This window comes from Mastacembelus armatus, chromosome 5, assembly GCF_900324485.2.
Source record: "Mastacembelus armatus chromosome 5, fMasArm1.2, whole genome shotgun sequence".
NCBI lineage: Eukaryota > Metazoa > Chordata > Actinopteri > Synbranchiformes > Mastacembelidae > Mastacembelus > Mastacembelus armatus.
The window spans coordinates 4,336,877-4,363,047 of NC_046637.1; the positions used below are offsets into that span (position 1 = coordinate 4,336,877).

The 26,171-nt window shown below is 39.6% G+C and overlaps 1 protein-coding gene across 4 annotated transcripts; it reads left to right on the forward strand.

Moving 5' to 3' along the window:
- The first annotated feature begins 6,566 nt into the window (after positions 1-6,566).
- Positions 6,567-25,843, forward strand: ccdc71 (coiled-coil domain containing 71). Of its 4 annotated transcripts, none has more exons than XM_026307499.1 (2): positions 6,567-6,718; positions 22,503-25,843. In XM_026307499.1, exon 2 carries the CDS (start codon positions 22,513-22,515, stop codon positions 23,587-23,589), a length of 1,077 nt encoding a protein of 358 aa, XP_026163284.1. In that variant the 5' UTR covers positions 6,567-6,718; positions 22,503-22,512; the 3' UTR covers positions 23,590-25,843. The 4 variants fall into 4 exon arrangements, with proteins under 4 accessions (XP_026163284.1, XP_026163283.1, XP_026163281.1 ...); XM_026307498.1 differs by having other exon boundaries at positions 6,578-6,718; positions 22,500-25,843; XM_026307496.1 differs by lacking the exon at positions 6,567-6,718 and adding an exon at positions 21,258-21,466 and having other exon boundaries at positions 22,500-25,843.
- The last annotated feature ends 328 nt before the right edge of the window (positions 25,844-26,171 follow it).

The window sequence follows — 26,171 nt, forward strand, 5'->3', positions numbered from 1 at the left end:
ACACCTACAGGCAGGCACAGGGAGAACATGCAGAATGGCAATTTGAACCTGGAGCCTTCTTGCTGTGAGTAGTGCTTACCACTGCACCATCTTGCTGCTCTTTTGGAATTTGTTTTGGTCAAATTGTGACAAGCACTGTCTCAGAATGTTCTCATCGAGCATTTTTGTGTCAAATGTATCTATGTTCTAGCTGTCTTTTATCAGAGGTGATATCTCTGTTTGACAAGCCTTGAATTTCATTCGCTTGGACATACTGAGCGAATGTGCTCGCTTATAAATGTGAATACAGAAACCAGGAAACCAAGGATCTGTTTTTTATCATACATTTCAGAACCTCCACTACAATCCTGGGTTCTCCTTTTTCCCCATCCAGTGTTAGAACAAAGTAAAGCATAGGGTCACATTTCATCTGTCTTTAAACAAGAGCCTGGTGCACATATGAGCACTGGAACAGGTTTTTCTTGCTGTACTCATTCCTGGCCATAGTGATCATCAAGAAATCCCTTCCAATGTAGGTGATAGAGGACAATATCCACAGTCTTATTCAAAAGTTAATTGGAAGCTAATATGAGGCTTCAGCATGTGTCATCTCTGTCTCTTTAAATTGAATGAGCAGCCAGTGTGTTATGGAGCAGCTTCTAGTGTTTCTGTGGTAGTGTCATCTACTTTGCCATTTTTAACACCTTATCGTTAAATTACAACCTTGACTCCTCCTCAGCCTACTTACATTTGAATGACAAATGGGAAATACACTTCTGTGGTACAAAAGTTTTGGTTCGTTTAAATCTATGCATATGATGGTAGTGTGTGCTGAGGTCCTATTTGTTTTTCTGCCATTTAGCCTCTATAGAATTTTGTTACCCAGCTTGTGAACACCTACAGAGATAGAACAAAACCTGCATGAATGCCTCTTTGCTCAGGCCTGATTCAGACCTCGAGAAACACAAGCACAACAGTGGGTGGTTACACTTACGAATTTATAGCCAATCAAAGGGCTGCATCAGGTGGGTGCCACAGTTATACCCACACATTCACAGTAGCACCCCTCTCATTCATTTAAATCAATTCAGTGTGTTGAAAGAGCAGGGATCCTGAAAGCGACACAGAGGTGTCGACTTCTGTTGTAACATAATGTCATGTTGTCCAACAAAGCCCTGAACATATGTACACATTCCTGGTAGATTACACCATATTTCTATTTACTCTCACAATTGTAGTGGCAAAGGATAGATGGTTTGTCACTGTGGTAACTTTTCAGATCTACAAAATTGGGTCTCATTGAGTAGTACAACTATTGAATGAGTGCTTAAAAAATCTTTATACTCTTGAATTCATCCCTGGAACCAGCCTTGCAGAAATCTGTTTCCAGGTTAGTCACAGCTACTTGAAGCAGCACATTTCCACTAATACAGACCCTCAGTCAGTAGAGACACAAATTAACATGAATGCAGGAATTTTGTATAGGGTTTTGGCATTGACCTCAACAAAATGAGAGATGAATCACTTTGAACAGCAGCCTGATTCAAGATCCACTGTGCTAGACAGTGAACAGGCTAATTTGCAAGGGGGCATAGACTGCAGTATGAGCAGAAAGACAACATCAGTAAGGTTGTTTAAAGATTCCTCAGCTAAGATGATAATTGGAGAAAGAATTCTTTTGTACACAAGGTGCTCGTGGTGTGTGATGTTGGGATGAGCCCAGCTGGCTCTTTTGTCCCTGCTTCAATTTATGCTAAAAGCTTAATTGGTGGTATTGAATTGGTCAAAAAATGCAGTAAGATGCATACAGTGTAGCTGCAACATCCCAAAGAATAAAGTCTGTAAAAAAAAAAAAAAACAGGTAGCATCACAATGTCCAAAGGTCTTGGTGGTTTCACAACACAAGCAGCTCTGTTTAAAAGCTCCTTTATGATACATCATATCAGTGTAATTAACAGCAAGGTGGGATGAAACAAGTCCAGAAGAGCATCTTCTAAATGCAGTAAACTGAGCAGTAGTTTAAGCCTTATAGCTGGAAATATCACTATTAAATATGCAGTTTTCTGTGATATTGGCAGTGTTGTTTTATAAAGTTCTCTCTATAAAACAACACTAATATAAATATACTAATATAGAATATCTCAACTACTATTGTCATGGAATGTAGTACAGACATTCAAGTTCCCCAGGAGAGAAATCCTAATAACTTTGTTATAAAATTACAAAATTAATTTCAGGATTTTGTTGTAAATTAGGATCTCCTAGTAATAGCTGTAGCGCCCCCACTGCTCAAAATGTCCTCTTGTCCAACTTGTCAGTTAACGACAAGATACTGCCAAATCAATAACCAAATTCCCATCAGCTTCAGCTACTTTGAGATCAATGCTATCCTAGTAGGCTAGCACAGTGAATAACAGCTGTGTGTGTAAAAGCACTCAGAAAGCTTTGAGGTTGCCAAACCTCCCACACTTCCTGTACTGCTGTCATTTCAAATATATGTTTGTACTACAAGTCTGCTGTTGTTGGGGGTTTTGCGAAGTAATATTTCCCAAATAATTGCACAAATTTTCACATCCCTTCCAGTTCATTTATTTGTATTTTGCCTGCATATTGTGAATCTCTGAATACATTTCTCCAAAGAAAAATATTTAGGTGTTAGTTTCCACAAGCGGGCAATTGGGGAAGCAATTATGTACAGTGATGCACAGCCAATTTTTATGTGTACCTACTGGTGAAAAGCAAGAATTCAATGTTTTGTTGGCTTAAAGAAGGTGCAGGTTCAAACAAAGTGACAACACCTCTCAGTGAGAAGATTCACCTGGAGGGGATGATAGGTTTGAGCAGCCACGTCACACTAGATGGTAAAAATACTGTTATGACTGTAATGCACCAAACTTTAAAAAGACTATGGGAATTTTATTATGGAAGAGATGCTCCTTCATTTCTATAGTGTCCAGACATCTTTCTTTATCCATTTTGCTCCTCTTGGGAGCATAGGGCCTCAGCAACACTTCCCCAGCAAACTCGATTCTGGGCACCTCTCTTCAACTGAGCCCATGTCCATCCGGCTGCCTTCATCTCTCGCTCAGTGCAGCGTCTCCACGTCTCCCTTGGCCTGCCTACTTTCCTCTTTCCCTGTGGGTTCCACTCCAGCGCCTGCCTTGTGACACTATCCAGGCTCTTGCGCAGAGTGTGGCCTATCCAGCCCCATTTTCTCTTTCGGATCTCTTGGTTAATGGGGGTCTGCTTTGCTCTTTCCCACAGGGTGGTATTAGAGATCCTTTCTGGCCATCTGATGCGTAGGATAGTGTGAAGGCATCTGTTGATGAAAACCTGTAGTTTGGTGGTTGTTGTCTTGGTCAGTCTCCAGGTTTCTGAACCATACAGTAAAACTGCTTTCACACTGGTGTTGAAGATGCGGATTTTTGTCTGCCTGGAAAGTGCGGTAGATTTCCAGATGGGCCGCAGGGTATTGAAGGCATGCCTAGCTTTATTGATGCGGCTTTTGTCAAGTGTCCAGACATAGTGTATTATATTTCTTAGTGAAGGGAGGTATTTTATGGCAATGACTGCCTTTGCTGAATATTTTGATTGCTATAAGATTAATATTTAATCCAGTTGTATCTGAGAATGTGTTATCTTTTCTGCTATTGAATGTAATCTGTTAACTAATAATCAGATTAACAGGGATGGAGAGATGTTATCAGCCCAGCAGATCAATCGTGTTTAACTATGAGAACTGTTACTGTATAGTGCTAACAGTGTAAATACTGCAAGGCTACTGTAAATATTGCTACATCTATAGTGAATGTGATAATCTAGTGCAATTAAAAATTCCCCTTCTAAAATGTATTAGGGGAAATAAATTAGGATTAAAAGTTCTTGTTTTGTGCATAAATGTGTTCAGAGGTTTATTGATGGCCCATATATGGGGCAGTCCAGGCAGGTGAATATCCTTCAAAACTATATATACTTTTTGTACAAAATTAACTGGTTGTTGCTGCTGAGCAGGTTGCATACAACAGGATTAGACCTGTTCCACAGCTTCCAAAAATGACACAATGAGAGCAGTAAGTCTCAACCAGTACGGTAAATCTGTGGGCTGACTGGATTCAGGCAATTATCCTGTGTAGATTATATGCAACCACTTTCAAATTGTCACTCTTTTCACATTTTTAGCTCAAATATTTCTCCTAAAGCTACTGTTTGTATCATTTTACAGTGTGTTACTATGTGATGTTATGATTATTTCTTTAATTATTACTATAATTGTTTACCCTTCTTATTTATTTTTGTTTTCTCTGCCTTTTGCTTTGTTTTTCTCTCTATGCTGTAAAACACATTGGATTAATCAGCCCCAACAGGTGGGAGGCTGTGGCTCAGGAGCTACAGCAGGTTGTGCAAAATATAAAAGGTTGGTGGTTTGATCCTCAGCTTATCTGCTCCAGATGTTGAAGTGTCCTTGGGCAATACACTGAACCCCAAGTTGCTCCTGTTGGCAGTGTCTGAGTGATGGTGTGTGATTGCACTTTGTTAAAGAAAAGAAAAGCAGTATCTAAGTCTATTAACTTTTGACTGACCAAGTGTGCTATGGCAGACAGGGCTGACCTTTGAGGAATAGAGAAGCTGGGAGTTTCAAACAGAGGCTTTCATGTAACCCTATGAGCTGTAAAGCCTTCTACTAAAGAAGCACAGTCTGCAGTCAGTCACTACCCAGGACCCAATAAAACAAACACTTCTTGAATGCATAGTATTAACTTTTTGTCCAGTTTGTGACCAAGCTAGTTTCAGCAAGTGCAATGTACCGTAGTACACTCTTATTTTATCTTTTTATTCTCACTTTCTAGATTCCTACACCTTCCAGTTTTTTCACAAATGAAACTTCATACCCAACACCCTCAATCTTCTCAATACACCATTTACTTCATGACCTTGGTTGTACACTGTGGAAGTAAATCCTGGCAAGGGCTGGATATAGTCTGGATAGCACACCAACACTTGTTCTCCAACTCTTAAGTCTTGAGTAAAATACTGGAGTCTCAACAAAGTCTGAAGCAAAAGGTTTATTTTGCTTTTCAGAATGTCCATGGGTACAATCAATAAACCTTAAGCTGATCCCCAGGGAAGCCAACTGAACGTAGCCTTCCGTGGCAGGTCTATTTATACAGATTCCAAATTCCTCCTGGTGTGGAGCTTAAACCACTGACCACTCCTCTGTTTGTCTAGTCCAGAAATAATGATATCATGCCTAAGTATGTCTACAGTTTTTTTTTTGTTTTTTGTTTTTATCTTAATGCAAACACCTATCACTGCACATAGACTATGCCTACATACATGGTTTACCATAATTACTATTTAGCTATTAGGGTACCAACTACTGTATTAATCCTCCATCCATTATCTATACCCGCTTATTCCTAACCAGGGTCACAGGGATCTGCTTGAGCCTATCCCAGCTCTCTTTGGGTGAAAGGCAGGGGTACACCCTGGGCAGTCCATCACAGGGCCACATAGAGACACAAAGACAAACAACCACTCACACTCACACTCACTCCTATGGGCAATTTAGAGTCACCAATCAACTTAACATACATGTTTTTGGACTGTGGGAGGAAACCAGAGTACCTGGAGAAAACCCACGAAAGCACAGGGAGAACATGCAAACTCCACACAGAAAGGTGGGGTTGTGAACCTTCTCTCTGTGAGGCAACAGTGCTAGCCACTCATCACCATGCTGCGCTTTGTATTAATCCTCAACATGTGCAAATAAATTTTGCTGTGATAAGGTAAGATGGCATAATCTACTAACTGAATTGGTTTTTAAAAATGAATGTATAATTTGTATCAATGGTTTGGTTACCGCTCTGCGATGGACTGGCAACCTGTCCAGGGTGTACCTTTCCCCTGAAGAGAGCTGGGATAGGCTCGGGCATATCGCTATGATGGACAGCTGGTTTGGTTACCAGATTAGTTTTTGATATCACAAAAAAACTGAAAAAATACTGAAATTCCTCAGAATTTACGACTTCCGTTTCAAACGAAATGCACCATTAACATAAACCTTAGCCCCTAAGCAGGCTTCTGGAAAGAGTAGATAAATTTTGGCTGAGGATGACCACCTATTATCATGGTCACAGTTCACCATCTATGGTCCCTCTCAAAATAAGTGCTACTGAAATATTGTTTTAGCTATTATGTTCCTTGGCAAAAACAATGTGGATGCCGATTGTTAACGCTTGGAATCACAAAATCTTTGTAAGGCTTGGTTTGTTATACTACTTCTGCAGCAACTACAGTAAAAGAAAGTGGTAGCTATAAGATTATATCAAGTGTAATGGTTGTAGTTAACCATGTTGGTTAGTTGGTTGGAGAGGCTAAAAGTTTTGGTCACAAAAAAACTCCCCAAATTAATAAGCCCCGCCCAGTGGTGACGCCACGTATCACGCAGGATTGCGCGCTGTTTGCCTTTCAGAGATGTGTACATCTATGTCACACTGCTCTTCATTTGCAGTTTCTCGAGAATTTTTCCGAGTTCACAAAATTTCTGTGGTAACTTGTTTCCGTTCTCCACCCCTTCCCCATCGGCGGGGTTAACAGAGCCCGCCCCCTGCACTCCCTCCCCGGCAGCCTCCGCCTCCCTTCCCTGCTCTGTCATCCACACCGCTGTTGTTGCAGCCATTTTACCGTGGAGCGTCGGCGCAGTGGCGACCGGAGGATGTCCACACAGCACCGTTAAAAGGTAATCTTGCATTTCTGTTGAGCGCTGTCGTTCCTGTCGGTGACTATTACGTCTCCGATTCGGCAAATATCTCGGTGAATGTGTGGCGGGCTGCGGGCCGCCCGGAGGGGCTGAGGGAGCCTCAACAACTAGTAGCTGCTTAGACAGAGGGAAGATTGCTGGGAGCGAAGCTGGCACTTCACAAGTCCGTGTGAAAAATGGCGACGTTTTCCACCAAAGCGGTCAAAGTTGTTCATGAGCTTTATTGTGACGACTACACGGACGTATATTTAACTACAGTTCAGTGTTGCTGAGCTGTGATGTGGAAATTATACCGAGACTTTTCCGCACGTTTATAAAGGGGGCGCGCGAGAGCTACAAAACGACGTGACGTTAGGTTTGCGCACGTTTACTTGTTAGCTAGCCTGTGTTTTTTTTTTAGTGTTTCTGATCTAATTTCTGAGTTTATATAAGATTGTCTTAGATTGTTCTTATGACTTAAGTAAACATATCAAATGTTTGTTGCTAGTGTTTTGACAGTGCTGTTGTTGGAGAGTGACCAATGAATGTTCCAGTGTTTAAAATGGCGCAGTTCCTTCGTTTTTAATAAATCACCATGATCAGAGCATCACATGTAACGATGTAAGTCAGATTACGGTTTCGCGAGCTTTGTTATCTGTTGTAACTGCGTTGATTATCCACGCAACAAACAAGAGCCAGAGAATCAGAAATCAAGAAAGCTTTTTGAAATAGGATTGCGAATGTGGTGTGTTTTCCTTAACCGATAGTTAAAACATATTAAAAATCCTTAATAGTTTAGTCAGTAGGTTACTGTACTGTAGTGTACTAAGATGTGATAGCCTGGATCAATATATTTAATTCAATTCAATCCAATTTTATTTGTATAGCGCCAAATCACAATACAAATCATTTCAAGGCACTTTACAAAAACTAAAACTAAAAACCCAACAATTCCCTTATGAGCAAGCACTTGGCGACAGTGGAGAGGAAAAACTCCCTTTAACGGAAGAAAAAACCTCCAGCAGAACCGGGCTCAGTTTGGGCGGCCATCTGCCTCGACCGGTTGGGGTGAGTGGATAGAGCAGAGAGAAAAGAACAGCAACAATAAACAACAAATAGACACTGCAGGTTGGTGGGACCAGTAACTGCACATCAGCGATATACAGCTCCAGGACCAGGGACACCTGCAGAAGGTACAGAGAGAACAGAGAGAGAGGGAGAGAGCACAAACTAGGGAAGAGAGAGAGAGCACAAGGTTAGTAACATTCAATGGTGGAATATACATAAGGTGGGAGGAGAGAAGAGAGGGGAGGGGAAGGGAAAGGGGGGGGGTTAGGGTAGGGGAGCTCAGTGCCCGATGGTCCTCGGGCAGTCTAGGCCTATAGCAGCATAACTAAGGGATGGTTCAGGGTTGCCTGAAGCCAGCCCTAACTATATGCTTTGTCAAAGAGGAAGGTTTTAAGTCTAGCCTTAAAAGTATAGAGAGTGTCTGCCTCCTGAACCCAGGCTGGGAGCTGGTTCCATAGGAGAGGAGCTTGATAACTAAAGGCTCTGCCTCCCATTCTGCTTTTGGAAACTCTGGGAACCACAAGTAGACCTGCACTCTGAGAGCGAAGTGGTCTATTGGGATAATTTGGTACTATAAGGTCTTTAAGGTATGAAGGAGCTTGATTATGAAGGGATTTGTATGTGAGAAGAAGGATTTTAAATTCTATTCTATATTTTACAGGGAGCCAATGAAGAGAAGCCAATATAGGAGAAATATGATCTCTCTTGCTAGTTCCTGTCAGGACTCTGGCTGCGGCATTCTGGATTAATTGGAGGCTTTTTATGGAGATATTGGGACATCCAGATAGTAATGAGTTACAGTAATCTAGCCTTGAGGTAACAAATGCATGGACTAGTTTTTCTGCATCATTTTGAGACACGATGTTCCTAATTTTGGAAATGTTGCGCAGGTGAAAGAATGCAGTTCTAGAGATTTGTTTTATGTGTGAGTTAAAGGACATGTCCTGGTCAAAAATAACTCCAAGGTTTTTTACAGTAGTGCTAGAGGCCAGGGTTATGCCATCTAGAGTAGCTATAATTTGAGAAAAGTTATTTCTGAGATTTTTAGGCCCAAATATAATGACTTCTGTTTTCTCCGAGTTTAAAAGTAAAAAGTTACTGGTCATCCAAGCCTTTATGTCAGTTAGACAGGCTTGAAGTCTGGTTAACTGGTTTGTGTTAACAGGTTTAATAGATAGATATAACTGAGTGTCATCTGCATAGCAGTGGTAATTAATAGAGTGCTTCCTAATGACATATCCTAAAGGAAGCATGTACAGGGTGAACAGAATCGGTCCTAGCACGGAGCCTTGTGGAACTCCATAACTAACTTTTGTTCGTGTGGAAGGTTCATCATGGACATGAACAAACTGGAATCTGTCCGATAAATAGGATTGGAACCACTTTAACGCTGTTCCTCTGATACCAATCACATGCTCCAGTCTCTGTAATAAGATGTTGTGGTCAATGGTGTCGAATGCTGCACTAAGGTCTAGGAGGACAAGTATTGAAACAAGTCCATTATCTGAGGCTAAGAGAAGATCGTTGGTAACTTTCAACAGTGCTGTTTCTGTACTATGATGTGCTCTAAATCCATCATGAATGCCTATTCCTTTTTTCAGTATCATGTCCTTTTCAGTCATAGAGCAAAGCGTCTGAGTAACAGCGACTGCACCTACTTCACTACAGCTTCTTCTAGCTCACATAGTTAGTTTGTTGAGAGGTCGGAGTTAAACTTTCATCTTGCACTGTAACTATTGGGTGTTGTGTTTACAGCTGGTACAGCATTGAGGTGGTATTTTAATAGGGCTTCATCTCTGTTTCTCATTGGCTGCTTCATTCTGGTTCTCTCAGCGGCATTAGCTTGTTTGGACTGTTGAATGTTTTTTGAGTTTGTGTGACCGCTACAGAGAAGCGTGCAAAACAAACATTGTCGATTAATACGTTTTAATCAGCTAAGTTCTCCATGTCAATTAACTAGAGGGTTTTTGAATCTTTGAGTTCTGTGTAAAGTAAGATAATATAGAAATGTTGTTTGAGGATTGAAATGTGTGATTTAGCATTAAGAAATCTACTTTTATGTATCTTTTAATATACTCCAATCACCACTTGCTAGACTTAGTTTTTAAAGTAAATAGAAAACCAGTGTATGATAGGTATTTCTGGAAGGTTCTAAATCTTCCAGAAAACAAATCTAGAGGGAGCTAGTGTTTCACGCTCGACAATAGGAGGGGTTTCAGAAATGGTATAGAAGGGAGAGTTTGGAAGCGCACAAGCTGCTCAATTCCTCATACCTAACTGGTGTATTTTAGCCTTTCCATGTAGCTCAAGAGTGCCACATCAGTTTTAGCTTGTCTTTTGTGTTTTATTCATTTTATTTTGTGTTGTTGGATAGACCACATCTTTCCCAAGTTGGGGCTTTTTACCCCAAAAGTTCTCACACTTCATAGCAAAGCTCATGGTACACAACATTCGACATTGCATTTTTAGGTTGGACAGAGTTTTGCTGTTGATGATTTGGCCAATAGATCATATAAGGTACCACTAGTTAATGGTAATTCTATGATATGAATTGATGACAGGCCAAAATGAATCTTGCTGGTGGGTTTGTGTGCACTGGTGGTGTGAAAAAGTGTTGGCCCCCTTCCTGGCTTCTTATTTTTTTGTTTGTCACACTTTAACTCTCTGGGGTGTGAGGGTGTTTTGGGGTCCTGGACAAGTTTTGACATGCCCTGACATTTTTGCTTTTTTTCAGTTGCTTTTAAACATATTAATGGCTAAAGTCTGATAACACTGTAATCAGCACAAACTGGGCTACAATAATATGTGAGCAGCAAGTTTATACATGATCATGTTTATACATGGTTAGTGAAAAACTTCTTCTTTTTAAGTCACTGAAATAAGACCATAAAACGCATACAGAACATTGGTTCACAAGACTTTTGAGAACAGGATGCTGTAGTGTAAAGTGTTTGCTTCAAAATGATGTGAAAGTAATCTTGTTCACTCATTCACAAAACAAAACACAGATTTAAATTTTCTAAGACATTTTTGTTTAGAAAAGACATATGCAGGAAGGTGTGTCTCAGGATGAATAGTGATTTTACCTGAGAAGACAAAAGACGCATCCAACGACCAGGCAAAGAACTGCATAATGAGCCTTTCAGTCAATGTGGCTGAGAGGGGATTAGTGTAGCACAATACAATACAATGTGGATCCAAACGTTCGTCATTTGAGCCGTGTTTTTACTCTGAGGACAAACTAAACTATTCGTCTCTGTGTGGAATATAAGAAGCGCTTCTTCACCTGCGTAAGGTGCCATCATCCAAACGCGCAGAAAAAGTGAGTAGATTCTATGATGAAGTTTGACGTTTTATGTCATTTCTCAGGGGCGTGCACAGAATTACCTGGCTCACCTCAGATTATTTACATGAGAACAGTTCGCTCAGCGTGAGGCGGAATCAAATTAACTGTAATGCAGTGAGACAGGAGAAAACGTACTTCTTTACATTCATACAGATTAAATAAAAAGTGATGATTTGTTTTCGACTTGAAGTGATTCACTTAAAAGAAGATGTTTCAAGTTTTCTAACCATATATTTCTTATTTTTATGAGCCAAGTATTCTCTGAGATTCTGGTGGTTTTATTTACGTGTCTGTGAAGAGAAATGACAGAGACAGAAAACCCTGTCGGCTTTCTTTATTTAATAAAAGCACAGCGTTTTGTTATTATGATGGTATACAACTAAAACTACATCCTTTACAGATTTGAATGATATATTGCTTTTATCTGTATGATCAGAATTGACAGAGTAATTTAAGTTTGTTTCGGCGTTATCAGTAGAAGATGCGTCAAAACGCGCCAGCGCGTTCGTCGACCCCAGAGGGTTAATTCCCACAGTAAAGACCTTTACATTTTCTACTTCTGTCTGACTGGGTCTGTGTCTGGGTTGAAACCTGACACAGCATTTGAATTAGTTCCTGTTGTTGAACATGAGAAAACTTTCCATCAATCTCAATACCATGCAGTCCTCTACAGCTCAAGCTAACTGTACCCTTATCTATAACCCTATATACTGCTCAAAAAAGAAGGGAACACTTAAATCACACATTAGTTCTTGAGCAAATTATTAAAGTTGAAAATCTTTACTAATGGCTTTTGTATAAATTGTTCAAAGCAAAATGACAAAAAAACATCCAATGGAAGGCAAATTCTTCACCCCTTGGAGGGCTGTATTCAAAATAACACTGAGGATATGCATGAAATTTTAAAATCACAAGCACATCCAAGTTGCATCAGTTTCATCAGAGCAATTAATACCTTTGCAAATTGATTGGGCTGCATATCTTGGCTCATGCTACTAGTAGTGACAAGGACACTGAACTTGAGAAGAATCAGACAGGAAGGATAAGTAGATAGCATTACTCAAAATCACGCACCGCTAGTTGGGGCGAAGGGTGTGTTGGGGCCCTGGACAAGTTTTGACATGCCGTGACTTTTTTTTTTTCAGTTACTTTTAAACATATTAATGGCTAAAGTCTGATAACACTGTAATCAGCACAAATTGGGCTGCCATAATATGTGAGCAGCAAGTTTATACATGATTGTGTTTTTGAGAAAACAACGTTTATGCATGGTTTGTGATTCACCTGAGAAGACAAAGACCCGCATAATGAGCCTTTCAGTCAGGAATGTGGCTGAGAGGGAATTACTGCGATGTAATGCAAATGTTTGTCATCTGAGTCACGTTTTCCTCTGAGGACAAAGTAAACTTTTCATCGCTGTCTGGAACCGTACAAAGCGCTTCTTCACCCGCGTAACGTGCCATCACTCAGACGCTTGACGTTTTATTCCATTTCTTGGGGGCGTGTACAGAACCTCAGATTATTTCCATATGAACAGTGCGCTCAATGCAAAGTGGGATCACATTAGTTTTAATGAGACAGGAGAAGCCGTACTGCTCCTTACTTTCATATGGATTAAATAAAAAGAGATGATTTGTTCTAGGCTTGAATTGTTCAAATTAAAAGAAGACATTTCAAGCTTTCTAGGCATATATTTCTTATGTTTTTGAGGCAAGTATTCGCTGAGATTCAGGTTGTTTTATTTACGTGTCTGTGAGGAGAGGTGACAGAGAAGACAGAGAGCGCACATTGTCTGCTCCTTTTTATTTTACAAAAGCACAGTGTTTTGTTAGTGTATACAAATAAAACTAGACCCTTTACAGATTCGAATGATATATTCCTCTTGTCTGTATTATGAAAACTGACAGAGTAATTTAAGTTCGTTTCGGCGTAACCAGGAGAAGATGGCACAAAACGCACCGGCGCGTTCTTTGACCCCTGAGGGTTAATAAGCTAAATAAGCAACAGAAGTGACTTATTTGATGCCAACACACTTCATTTTTGCTATTAACCCTCTGGGGTCTAGGGGGGTTTTGGGGCCTGGACAAATTTTGACATGTCCTGACATTTGTGCTTTTTTCAGTGTATTTTAAACATATTAATGTCTAAAGTCTAATAACACTGTAATCAGCACAAAATTGGCTACAATAATATGTGAGCAGCAAGTTTATACATTATTGTGTTTTTGAGAAAAAAGTTATGCATGGTTAGTGAAAAACTACAATTTTTTACTCACTGAAATAAGACCATAAAACACAAACAGAACATTGGTTCACAAGACTTTGGAGACCTGCATGTTGTAGGCTAAAGTGTTTACTTCTGAATGCTGTGAATGTCATCTTGTTCACACATTCACAGTAAACAATACACTGATTTAAATTTTCTAAGACACTTTTTGTCCAGAAAGGCCATATGCAAGAGGGTGTGTCTGAGGATGAATAGTCATGTGATTTACCTGAGAACACAAAAGACGCACTGAACGACCAGACAAAGACACGCATAATGAGCCTTTCAGTCAATGTAGATGGGACGGATTAGTGCAGCACAATACAAAACAATGAGGAGCCAAATGATCCTCATTTGAGTTCAAATCAGTGTTTTTACTCTGAGGACAAGCTAAACTATTTGTCTCTGTGAGGAATGTAAGGAGCACCGCTTCACGTGCGTAACGCGCCATCATCCAAACGCGCAGAAAAAGTGAGTAAATTCTATGATGAAGTTTGATATTTTGTGTCATTTCTCGGGGTGTGCACATATTTACCTGGTTCACCTGAGATTATTTACATGTGAATAGTGAACAGAGTACAAGGCGGGACCGCATTACCTGTAATGAGGTGAGATAGGGATTGTTTTTGACTTGAATTGTTTCACTCAAAAGAAAACATTTCAAGCTTTCTAGCCATATAATTCTTATTTTTATGAGGCAAGTATTCGCTGAGATTCTGGTTGTTTTATTTACGCGTCTGTGAAGAGAAATGGCAGAGACAGAAAAGGCCGAGAGCGCACCCTGTCGGCTTTCTTTATTTAAAAAAAGCACAACGTTTTGTTGTTATTATGATGGTATACCACTAAAACTAGACCCTTTACAGATTTGAATGATATACTTCTTTTATCTGTACGATCAGAATTGACGGAGTAATTTAAGTTTGTTTCGGCCTTATCAGAAAAAGATGCGTCAAAACGCGCCGGCGCGTTCGTCGACCCCAGAGGGTTAAAGCCAATCACTTCTGACCCAATGCATTAGAGCGATGTTAATGACATTCTCCAAAGAAGAAGTGGGGCTGAGGTCTATTTTTTTGTTTTTTAAGGTATATGTTGTTGTTTTTGAGGGCTGAAGATTTTTACATTGTTATAAAATCATAGCTTGTTTTTTTTTTTTTTTTTTTTTTTTTTTAACAGCACAGTGTTGTAATAGCTTAAGGCAATTGTGTAAACTTTCTTTCAATCCTTATATTACTGTATTGACTACATCAAAAACACATGAAGCCTCCTTCAGAAGCCACTAAAATATGCACTATGATCAGTGCTACTTTTGCGCCACAACATTGTGCTTCACACTCAGTCTTGCTTCAAGGCAAGGTGTAGCATTCTGTAGAACATTGTGCTGACTCAAAAGCAAGGTATTGGTCATTTTTGAGGTCCTTAAATGACAGGCACTCAACAGAAGCAAACAGGATGCAGGCTGACAAAAACCATATTAAATGCCATGAACAGACAATCATTTGATATGAAAACAATAGGTATGCCAAGGAAGTAAAACTCAACAGCACATTTGGACGATAAGTGGGTAAATGGGACACAGCGTTAAGCCCTGTTGGCCACTGCTGTTGGTTCCTTGATTGCTTGGGTCAGTTAACCTCTGGGTCTGAATTTCCCAGAGTGCTTGAACCCCAATAATACTTGATTGCAGGTTTAGTTAAAATGAATTTAATAATTTTGAAAATACAATTAGAGCAAACTTTCAGGTAATGGCTTCAATTAGAGAGCGAAGTGAGCCATTATTTGAAACAAGCTTATATTAAGGAAAAGTGTTCAACTTTGTGATACTGATACTGAAGTTTACACTTGTAGATACCCATTTTAAAAATCCAGTATGTGAAGTTTGCAACAAAATTGAGTACACTCTTGTTCAAAATCAATTAGGGCTGAATGATTTTTTTTTTTTTAACTGAAATTGAAATTTTATTTAATGTGATTAGCATGTTAGTTATTTAGCTGCAGTTATTTATGTTATGTAACATCTACATTTATGCTATCCGTTTTAAATTTATGTCTGTATCCTTGTGTAACAGACAGTCATACGCACCAATCACGACTTTGGCATGCTCACCAATCAGAAGAAGCTGCAGTTGAAAAATCTGTGTATATGTCCACTAACAAAAAAACAAGTAAAGATTCTCATGGTGTGAAAATGGCTACTATAGAGCCTGAAATGCAGGAGGAGGTTGAGGATTTAGTGCACTTCAGTTATTTGGCAGTATTTCAGCTTTGGGAGAAGTGATGTGCTACAAACGAATGTCATGTGCAAAGTCTATCAGACCATAGCTACCTCCAGAGGAAAGACTACGAACTTGTATCAACATTTGAAAAATCACCATTGGCCGCAGTATGACAATTGTAAAGTTTCTAAGTGCGAAAAAGGTCACGAAGGTGCTACTACTGCTGGTGGTGCTGTCCAAGACAGAAGGAAGCAAATCTCCATCACAGTCATTGCAACAGTAATGCCATTGATATGGGCTCACGGAGATACCATGATTTACTATTACTCATTACCTCATGAAAGACATGGTATTAATGCTATTAATACAATAAGTATAAATGGCTTTCAAAACCTGCTCCTAACACTGGCCAAAAGATACACCATTCCATCCTGCACATACTTCAGTGGCAATCCTGCAACTGTACACCAAATATAGGGGTAAAGTTGAAGCTGTAGAATATTACGCCACAACAGATTTTTGGTTGAGCAGAACCACTGAGCCGTATTTAACCCTCACAGTGCATTTTATTGATGGCGATTTTAACCTGAGGAGCATCTGCCTACAAACATCTTACTGTTGTCTTGAGGACACTTGAGAAAATGTAGCTAGTGGGCTAAAGTAGTTTGCAAAGCTGGGGCTTACAAAAGACGAGGGCCAGAAGTTCATCACGACAGACAATGCAGCTAACGTCGTTAAAGTTGTGGAGCTCAATCAGTGGATGTGGCTCCAGTATTTTGGCCACAGGCTGCACCTGGCTATTGGTAAGTGTAATTCTCTCTCCCTCTTTCTCTACCTGTGTGTGTGTGTGTGTGTGTGTGTGTGTGTCACAGTGTTAGCTTTCCAATGCTAAGCAAACTTGCTCACAAATATCTGTGCATATCAGCCTTGAGTTCTCTATCAGAGAGACTCCTTAGTACTGGGGACACTTTTGACGTGTCAGTGTTCATGTCTGAAACCGGCAAAGGCTGACATGCTGGTATTCTTGGCAAAACTGTAGAGGTTAAAGGAAAGGCTTCAGAGGTTTTACATAATTTTAAGAATTATTTGTATTGCGCTTTAGCTTTTGTGAAATGCTGTTTGGTTTTTTAGATAAAACATTTGTATTTCTGTTTGATAAAGTTAACACATTGATTATTCATTCAATAGGTAGGATCATTTTCCTACTAATTTCAATGTTTACCACACAGAATTAACAGGGAATTTCAGTGTTCCAGTTTCTTATACAGTTTTGTTACTCATATTCCATTCATTTTTAATCATTATTTCTTATTTGATTAAATGTTTTGTGAAGATTGTTCTATGGTTCATTATATATATGTTCTATACCAATTTGTTGAAATAAATACATTTTGGAATCAAAATTGCAACCGCATCCTTGTTTTAGTTTAGCAGTTAATATTTCTTTTCTTTTTTTTCTTTCTTTTTTTTTTGTTTTTTGTTTTTTTGTTTGTTTTTTTAGTGGTAATGCTCCAAAAAAGCAAAACCTGATACATTCCACATTTTTGAATGTTTTGCTTTATCTGCTCTGGAATGCACAGAATGATAAGAATGCTGAGACAGTCAGGAGCATGCCAGTGCCACATAACATAGTGTCTCTCCCAGTGATCCAACCTTTAACAATACCAACTACAGTTGCAAAAAAAAGTAATGGCACTGTCTGCGGATTAACAGCAATATATCATTTGAATCTGTAAAGGCTCTGCTTTTATTTGTATACTCTTGTAATAACAAAACGCTGTGCTTTTGTAAAATAAAGAAAGCAGACAGGGTGCGCTCTATGCTATCCATATAAAAGTAAGAAATGGTATGGTTTCTCCTGTCTCACCTCATTATAGATATTCATATGAAAATAATCTGAGGTGAACCAGGTAATTATGTACACGTCCCCGAGAAATGGCATAAAACATCAAGCTTCATCATAGAATTTACTCACTTTTTCTGCTTGTATGCGTGATGACACGTTACGCGGGTGAAGAAGCATTTTGGATGGTTCTGGACAACGACGAATAGTTTACTTTCTTGTCAGAGGAAAAATGTTACTCAGATGAGATGAACGTTTGCATTTGAAGAGCGTCTGGACCAAGCAGAGGAATTTAATTCCCTCTCAGCCACATTCCTGACTGAAAGGGTCATTATGCGAGTCTTTGTCTTCCCAGGTGAATCACATGATTATTCATGATCATGCAGGCCTTCTTGCATATGCCCTTTCTACAACAAAGGGCCTTAGAAAAGTCTAATCAGTGTATTGTTTTCTGAGAACAAGTGAACAAGATGATTTTCATTTCATTTTGAAGCAAACACTCTAGACTACAAGATCCAGTTCTCAAAAGTCTTGTTAACCAATGTTCTGTATGTGTTTTATGGCCTTATTTCATCCATCCATCCATCCATCCATCTTCTATACTATTATTCCTTAACCAGGGTCACAGGGATCTGCTGGAGCCTATCCCAGCTCTCTTTGGGTGAAAGGCAGGGGTACACCCTGGACAGGTCACCAGTCCATCACAGGGCCACATAGAGACAAACAACCTCACACACTCACACTCACTGCTATGGGCAATTTAGAGTCACCAATCAACCTGACATACATGTTTTTGGACTGTGGGAGGAAACCAGAGTACCTGGAGAAAACCCACACAAGCACAGGGAGAACATGATAACTCCACACAGAAAGGCCGGGTTGCGAACAACCACGACCTTCTTGCTGTGAGGCAACAGTGCTAACCACTCAGCCACCATGCTGCCCCGACCTTATTTCAGTGACTCAAAAATGTTCATTTATGCATGGTTAGTGAAAACTGTTTTCTCACTTATCGCAGCCCAGTTTGTGCTGATTACAGTGTTATCAGACTTTAGACATTAATATGTTTAAAAGCAACTGAAAAAAGCACAAATGTCAGGGCAAATTTGTCCAGGGCCCCAAAACATTCTAAGACCCCAAATGGTTAATTCTGCTCTCAGAAGTTTGATTGGAAAAGTGGGGTTTTCAGTTTCAAACAGCTGTTGGTGAACATGTTTGACTCACTGGAATAGATCCAATGTAGTCCGTGACTCAAAGGTCTTGAGCAGTGTCATGAGTCAAAGATTAGTGTACATGAAGTCATGTTTTAACATGTAACAGATATATATATATTAAAGGTGATCTCCACATTCCTTTTGAAATGGATCAGGCACTCCCTAACCCCCACCCCCACCAGCCTCATTCTTCACCCATCCCCCTCATCCTTCTGTCGCTGCCTGCCTACTGAGGAAACTGCTCATGAAGAGACTCCCTGCGAGAGTCGTGTGGACATGGTGAGTCATGGGAAGTTGCCTTGTTTGAAGTTGGATCTTGGATCTCTGGAAACAGCAAATGTCCCCCTGGTTTTTCTTTTATATCGTTTTTCTTACCTCTGCTTCTTGACTCATTTTACTCTCTATTCTGTTTTTTTTCCCCATCCTTCTGTCTTATTCCTTTGCTCTTTGTTTTTCGCCTTTGACCTTTTCAAGCCCTGAACAAATTTTGAGTGGAAGTGATGCTGTTTTGTATTGTCAGTATTTTTCTGTCTGGGCCTCAAGGTGATTACTGTCAGTGGATTTTAACTAGGGTTGCAAATCTTTTGTTTTTCTCAACTAGCAATCAATTATTGATTAATCATAAATGATCATACCTCTTGAAGGGATTCACAGCCTGGCTCAATGTAGTTGAGGAGCACATGAAAGCCTGTGCCATCAAATACGCTCCAAGGCATCTTGTCCTTTTCAACCAGAGACCTTCTGAGTAACAGCCTCTGCATGCACGTCGCTACAGCTTCTGGTAGCTAACATGGACGTAATAGTTTGTTGAGAGGATGGAGTTCCACTTTCATCCTGCACTGCAACCACTGGGTGTTGGGTTTTCAGCTGGTACACCAGTAGCATGCTACTCAAGCTGTACTTTAATATGGTTTCATCTCTTAACTTCCCACAGGCAACTTCTTCCTGTTTCGCTCAACGCCAATAGCTTGTCTGAACTGTTAAATATATATATATTTTTTTAATTAATCACTTGACTCTATTTATATTTGTATCATGTTTTTTTTTTTAATGCTATTATACATAACTCATACATTTTGTCAATTTCATCCAACCTTATGCTGATCTAGAAATATTATAAGCTCTGTGCAGATATTTGATCATTTCAAATAACTTTTCAGCAGTCCCACAGTTTTTATCCTTTTTCACTAGTCTGACTGCTGCAGGATATTTAAGACTGATACAGATTCTGATATTTGATGATTTTAACATATGATAGGCCAATATATCAGCTCCTTTTTTCCAAATCACGGCATAAACAAAAATATCTCTTAACATTTTGTTTTGTGTAGTGTAATATTTATTGTATTATATTATATTGTCTAGTAATATTTATTGATCGGGCTACAGTTTTTTCTTTTCTTTTTTTTTTTATTTTTTTATTTTTTATTTTTTATTGTTGATGGAATTCATACTGCGTTGTCGCTCTGATTTGCAGGATGAGACCCAATCACAATGTTGGCAGAACAGTGATAACAATATTCACTTATTAATAAAAGTTTTAAATGCAAACACCTGTAATCAGATGCAGTTATGCAGATACAGATCAGTAATTCAGGTGGAGATGTGAAAGAAAAATGAAATTACTGGGGGTGTGCAGTCCTCGTCTCTTCAGCAGCAGCAGAGTTGCTTTGTGTGTTGCTGCCACTGTTTAATAGACTTGCTGGCGTCCATGTTTAACTGCAGACAAGTCACAGTACTCCTTGGCCTGCTCTGTTTCTGCAGGCTTTGTCTTCTGCATTACATGAATTACTCATATTTGGGCGGTTTAAACTGAGCGGTTTGTTATAAAAACGCTTGTCTGCAGCTTTGATGAAAGGTAAACAGAAATGCCATGTAATATAATATAATGTCTGAGGTGGAAAATTACCAACAGTCACCAGACTGATGCTGTAATCATTAGGTCTTTTCTATCAGGCAGCTAATTAACGGCTACAGGTATTCTCATGGGTCGTTTCACTCCGATTGTAGGTTTTTCTCCTCTACCGTTTGTGTTGATGACTTTCTGGTCTCTTATCACGAGAGCTGATTAGTTTCCTCGACCTCTGTTGATCCTTGCTGTAAAAACAGTGTTATCAACACATCTTTTCTTACATTGACTGTAACCACACTCATGACTGTCATGTCTCAGTGCAGCTAATACTATAGCTATCATATGTTATTAGTGTCAGCCGTGTGATATTCTGGTGATCTGTCCAGGTTGTACCCCATCTCTCACCCAAGGATTGAAAAAAAGACAAGCAAAGCAATATCAGGATTTTAACAATCACAAGATCCTAAAGCCCCTCTTGATATCTTTAAATGTCCTGTTGTGTGACTAACAGTCCAAGACAACAGTTTACAATTATGGAGACCAATGCTTGGCAAACAAATTATAATATATTATTATTATTATTATTTTAATAATACATTAAATAGCCGTCTATTCTTCTCTGAACTTTATATTAAGAAGCAAATGACAATAAATCCTCATCATTCAGGGATAATAAATAAGATACCAAGACTTTGCATGTTTTTGTCTTTGTCCATTTGACACAGGAAGACATTTCAAAACTGCAATATTTGAAGAACTGTTGATCATCGAAAAACTGAAAATGTAGTCTTTAGATCTTTTTCATACTTCTTATTCATTGTCTTTTTGTTTGTGATGCTGCAAATAAAGGTGTAAATATTTGGGAGGTTCCTTTCTTTTCGTGGATGAGGATCCCAGGGCGTTGCTTTTCTTGTCCCAGTGGTCCTGGTTGCCATGGCAACTAACAGGTCATTTAGACGAAGGGTTTAACGGTGTGTAAAACTGCCAGTGAACTAGCAAAGTCTAGACTGGCCTCTGCTTGTCAGTTCAGAGTAACAAGCCAGCTGGGGTCAGTCTCAGCAGATGAGAGTGCAGATGAGATGTATCCTTACATTTGCTGTCACTCCATTGGCCTGGCTATGTGCGGTTTATGATTGCACTGTGGCTGACAGTAAACTAGGTTCTCCCCCAAGCATTAATCTGTCTATTATAAATCTCCAGTGTATGTTTAAAGCTGCAGCAGTACATATTAATGCAAATAATTTATATTTATGCAACCTTTATCACAGACACCTCACACAGTGAGCTCAGCTGCAGAAAAGGCTTCAGTTTCTTGATCACATTTAATGAGTAGGAAGTATCTCAGCAGTCAGAAGGTCACAGCACCAAGGGCTAGCAGAAGTGATGATGAAGAAATGGTTAGTAAAGACCTAGAAAATGTATGCATTAAAGTGGACAAATTTAATAATACAGAATTTTCTTTTTTTTTTTTTTGGTTCAATGCTATCCAAAACACTCTACAGCTGGGACTTGAGTCTGAATAGATTTTTTTGGCTTTGAACAGATAATCTGCTCTGAAGAAATGCAAATACAGATAATTTTGTTGCCCAAATGACAAGTGTTGTCTTGGCCTTTTGTATTTCAAAACTAATTTAAAATACACATCATATTTGTTAGCAGCACAACAAATTGAAATAAAATCAATGTAACTCAAAGATTCCAAGAACTGCAGTATCTCTGATGTCCAAGAAGGATAATTGGATAAAAAGGATACATTTGGGCAAATTTACAGCATGGAGGTCTTTATACTACCATCTGCTAAATCTATCCACATTTTTATACAATAAACAGGAATATAGCAAATAGGGGTTAAAAGAAGATGCAACATATGAAACTTGTGACTGAAAAGGATTGAATGATTATCACTAATTTTGGTATAAATTCTTGAGTTTTACTCTACTATGATTCTGTTGAACCGAATGCCTTCTCTTTTCTCCCCAGCAGGACTATAAATATGGCTGACGCGGCACAAGGTCCCGTGGTCAGCCAGCCATTGGCCTTTGCCAATGAAGAAGAAAGGGCAATTCACTCTTGGTCCAGGATCTCATCAGCGGGGCATAGTGTCGTCCTGGATGCTCTGAAGATCCTCAGCCCGATGTCCCATGACCTATTGAGTACTGAGGAGCTGGTCACCTTCATGCAGGAGCTAAGTGAGGAGGGTCACAAGCCCACTGTGCTGCGCAGCAAGGATGTGTATGGCTACCGCTCCTGCACAAACCAACCTCTGACTGAAGACATGTTGAAGCCATCCAACAGAAACGTCAGACCCACTGCCAGGAGGCGGGGAAAGAGGCCTCTAGTCAAGAAGAAAGAGGTGCACCCATCCTGGAACACCCCTGAGAGGAGCAACCCCAGGATTCAAGGGGTCCGCCCTCTAGACCTGCTGGTGGACCATCGCACTATTTTCTGCAGCAGGACATCCAGTCGGACTGTAGAAATGTCACAGGCAATGCAGGTGCAGCCATGCCTCAGATTGACCAACATTCAAGGTGTGTCGGGCTGTCACACGGCCAGACTGCAGATCCACACTACCTGGGACTCGTCCTTGGAGGTGACCTCTATTGCCTCTTCAAAGCAACAGCACCATCCAGTGCTTTCAGGAATACCTTTGCAGCCTTCTCAGAATGGTGGTGGGACACCCACCAAAGCTGTGGCCTTGTTCAGCCAGAAGAGCCTGTCTTGCCCCATCCGATTGGACGGCGCCCTCATTGGAGATTCTGCACCTGTCTTCTATGCTAATGGACGGCTCTTCCCACAGACTCACACAGAGCTGACCAGCAATGGCTGGAAAAGCAACGGCTTCCACCAAGATGTTCGGGGACCCAAGGAACTAAACAACCCAACTGGGCAAAGAAACAACTGGAAGGACAAGAACAGTTTCAGATGGAAAGTGATAAAGGTGGATGACTCTCGATCAGTGGCTGAGGCCCGCAGGAAAGCGCAGAAGATCCTACAGGTCAACCTGTCTCCAGTGATTCAAATCCAACCGCTCAGTCATGTTCTGAGAAACTTCAGATACCAGAATAAGTGACAATTCCCCCCAAAACCCACACACATGGTTTCCCTTAGCAGATGTTAGTGTTTTATATCTATTAGCCTCTAACTGGCTGAGCTCCGCTGTTAATAGCAGATGCTTTTTGTGACATCTGCTGGATGTTGGAGGTAGAAAAAGTTAGTCTGTTTGTGGATGTTGTTGGTCCTGACATGGGCACTCTGGATTGAAAGGCATTTGAAGTTGGGTGATGCTTTTCCTAGCAGGCTGGGAAATGATTATTGGCTAAATGTCAACATTAGTTTATGCTACACCTTACTTTAACCAACCATCATTCTGCTTTGAGTTGACTGGCTGCCAGCTGATGTTGCTGATGAATATATGGCAGTACCACTCACTGTAGTTGTAAGGTCGAAGGTGAACTCTCAGCCCTTGAACCATGGCATAGGGGTGATTCTCAGTAGTTTGAAGAGTATTTATACCTAATTTGAAGTACAGTGCTATTTGTTCAGTATTTTTCCTTGTAGACCTTAAACAGTACTATCACTCCACAATAGCATATTGTTCATTGGAAATATGGAGAAAATTAAGCTAGTGGTGGTACAGGTGGCCAACATAATGGTGGAAAATCAGGGTCAGTTTACAGAGTCTTCAGACAAGCAATGTGGCGGTTGGTTGGCTTCAGCAAAACAAAATGAAACAAAAGGAGGGAGAGAGAACTCTTAGTTTAGCTTCTTTTTTTATATATATTTTTGTTTCCAATGGAAAACAGGAAGGCCCTGGGAGTGAGTACAGTGAGGAAGTGAGCCCACAGCACAAAGACAGATAGACTGATACCTGGCTAGTTTGTTTAAACTACAGTCCTTCACAAAGTGTTCCTTTGGTTTAGTTTGCACATGGAGGCAAAAGATGGATTAACAGGTATTTTTGACTGTAATATTTAAAGTCTCAGTGAAGGAAACTGCAGAAAACTGACTATGGAAGAGGACCCTGGCCTTGCTAAAATGTTTAAGATTAATCTTAAAATAAATTTTAAAGAATTATTAATACTGAGAAAGAAGAATTCTTTCTTCACCCTTAAAGGATTGGTCTTGTTTTCTCATAGTTAATACTTGATTGCAGACTAGGGTTTTTTCTCTTAGACTCTTCCATTCCATAATGTGGCACTAGTCCTCCTTCATAGTTTTAAGATATTTTACAGATGAACACAAAAATGCTAAGTGGTGCACTTGGGTTAGGAAAATACCATCAATTGCTGATTTAATGCTCAAGCTCTTTTGCCCAATAAATGTCTATAGTTCAAAGATGGCCAAAGTACTAATGTAAGACATTGGCTGGAAAAGTCTGAAAAAATGGTGGTGAAATCTGTTAACTTGAGCTGCAGGCCTGTTTCCTGACCAGTTAAAATGAAACTTTTATTTCCTATCAGAAGTTGTTCAACAAAATATATTATAGTTTCTTGAATTCCTCAGCTGTGTCTAGATTTTTGTGGCTCTGCCTAAAACTAAAAAAAGAAAAATCACTTTGAGAGTGTGATGTAATTGATTATCACCTGTTCCTCAACATGAAAGTTAGTACACTGTTTTCCTCAGCATGTAGGGAATGTTTGAAATAATCTCTAAAATTTAGTTTGACTTTCTTTCAACTCATTTTTTGCTACAGGTGCTAACTTCGCAATGTTGGTGCTGACTTAAGTGTCATCTGGTTTCGTACCACTTAGTCCAGCTTGGAGCATTTAAGATCAGTGACTTCTTTTGATGGCTATCCTCTGATTGCGCTGCTGTCCCCTGCAGGTTGTGATGAACATACCAAACCGCCATGTGTACTTTCTAAAGGGTTTGCAGTATGAGGAACCACCTCAGTCCATTTTCATGTTATTATCTATGAAAACTTTCAGATTACTTTAAAATATTTGTTAGTGTTGTTCAGGCAAAGCCAAATTCCACAAGATGAATGCATTACAGAGCACTAAAATAAATTTTTGGCCTTGGAAACAATTATTTGACAAAAAAAACTGCAAGGTAGAGAGAACTAAACTAATTTGCTGTGAAAATCTGTTTTTCATTCTCAAATTATAACTCAGTAGCCCTTGTTTTGACTGAAACAGATTTTCACATCGTTATTTTGGGAGAGTCTTTTGGTTTCTTTGTGCCCCTCTTCAGTCTCTCTGTAAGTCATGTTCATGCTCACCCACAATTCTCTTTTCTAGACCTTTTTTCTGTTAGTCTTGTTTGTGCAACACTTGTATAATATTGTATTTCCTACATCTTTGAAGACGTTTTGTTCAATAAAACTGATCTGAAAAGAGTGTGTATTTTTTCCCCCAACTATAACATTTTATAGAGATTTATTCTGTTGAGCAGGTACAGTACTCTTAACAGCAGCTCCAATGCTGATAATGTTTACCAAAAAACAAATTTGCATCTTCTGAGGCATTCATCAAGCACTATTCTTAGACATAAAGATGAAATTATCAAATTAGATTGCCGTGATATTAAACTGCATTCATTTATTTGTTTTTAATTTTGTATTTCTGTGTTGAGGAACAAGGCTCCAGCAGATTCCTGTGACCCTAAATAGGAATAAGTGGGTATAGATGATGGATGGATGGACGTTGAATA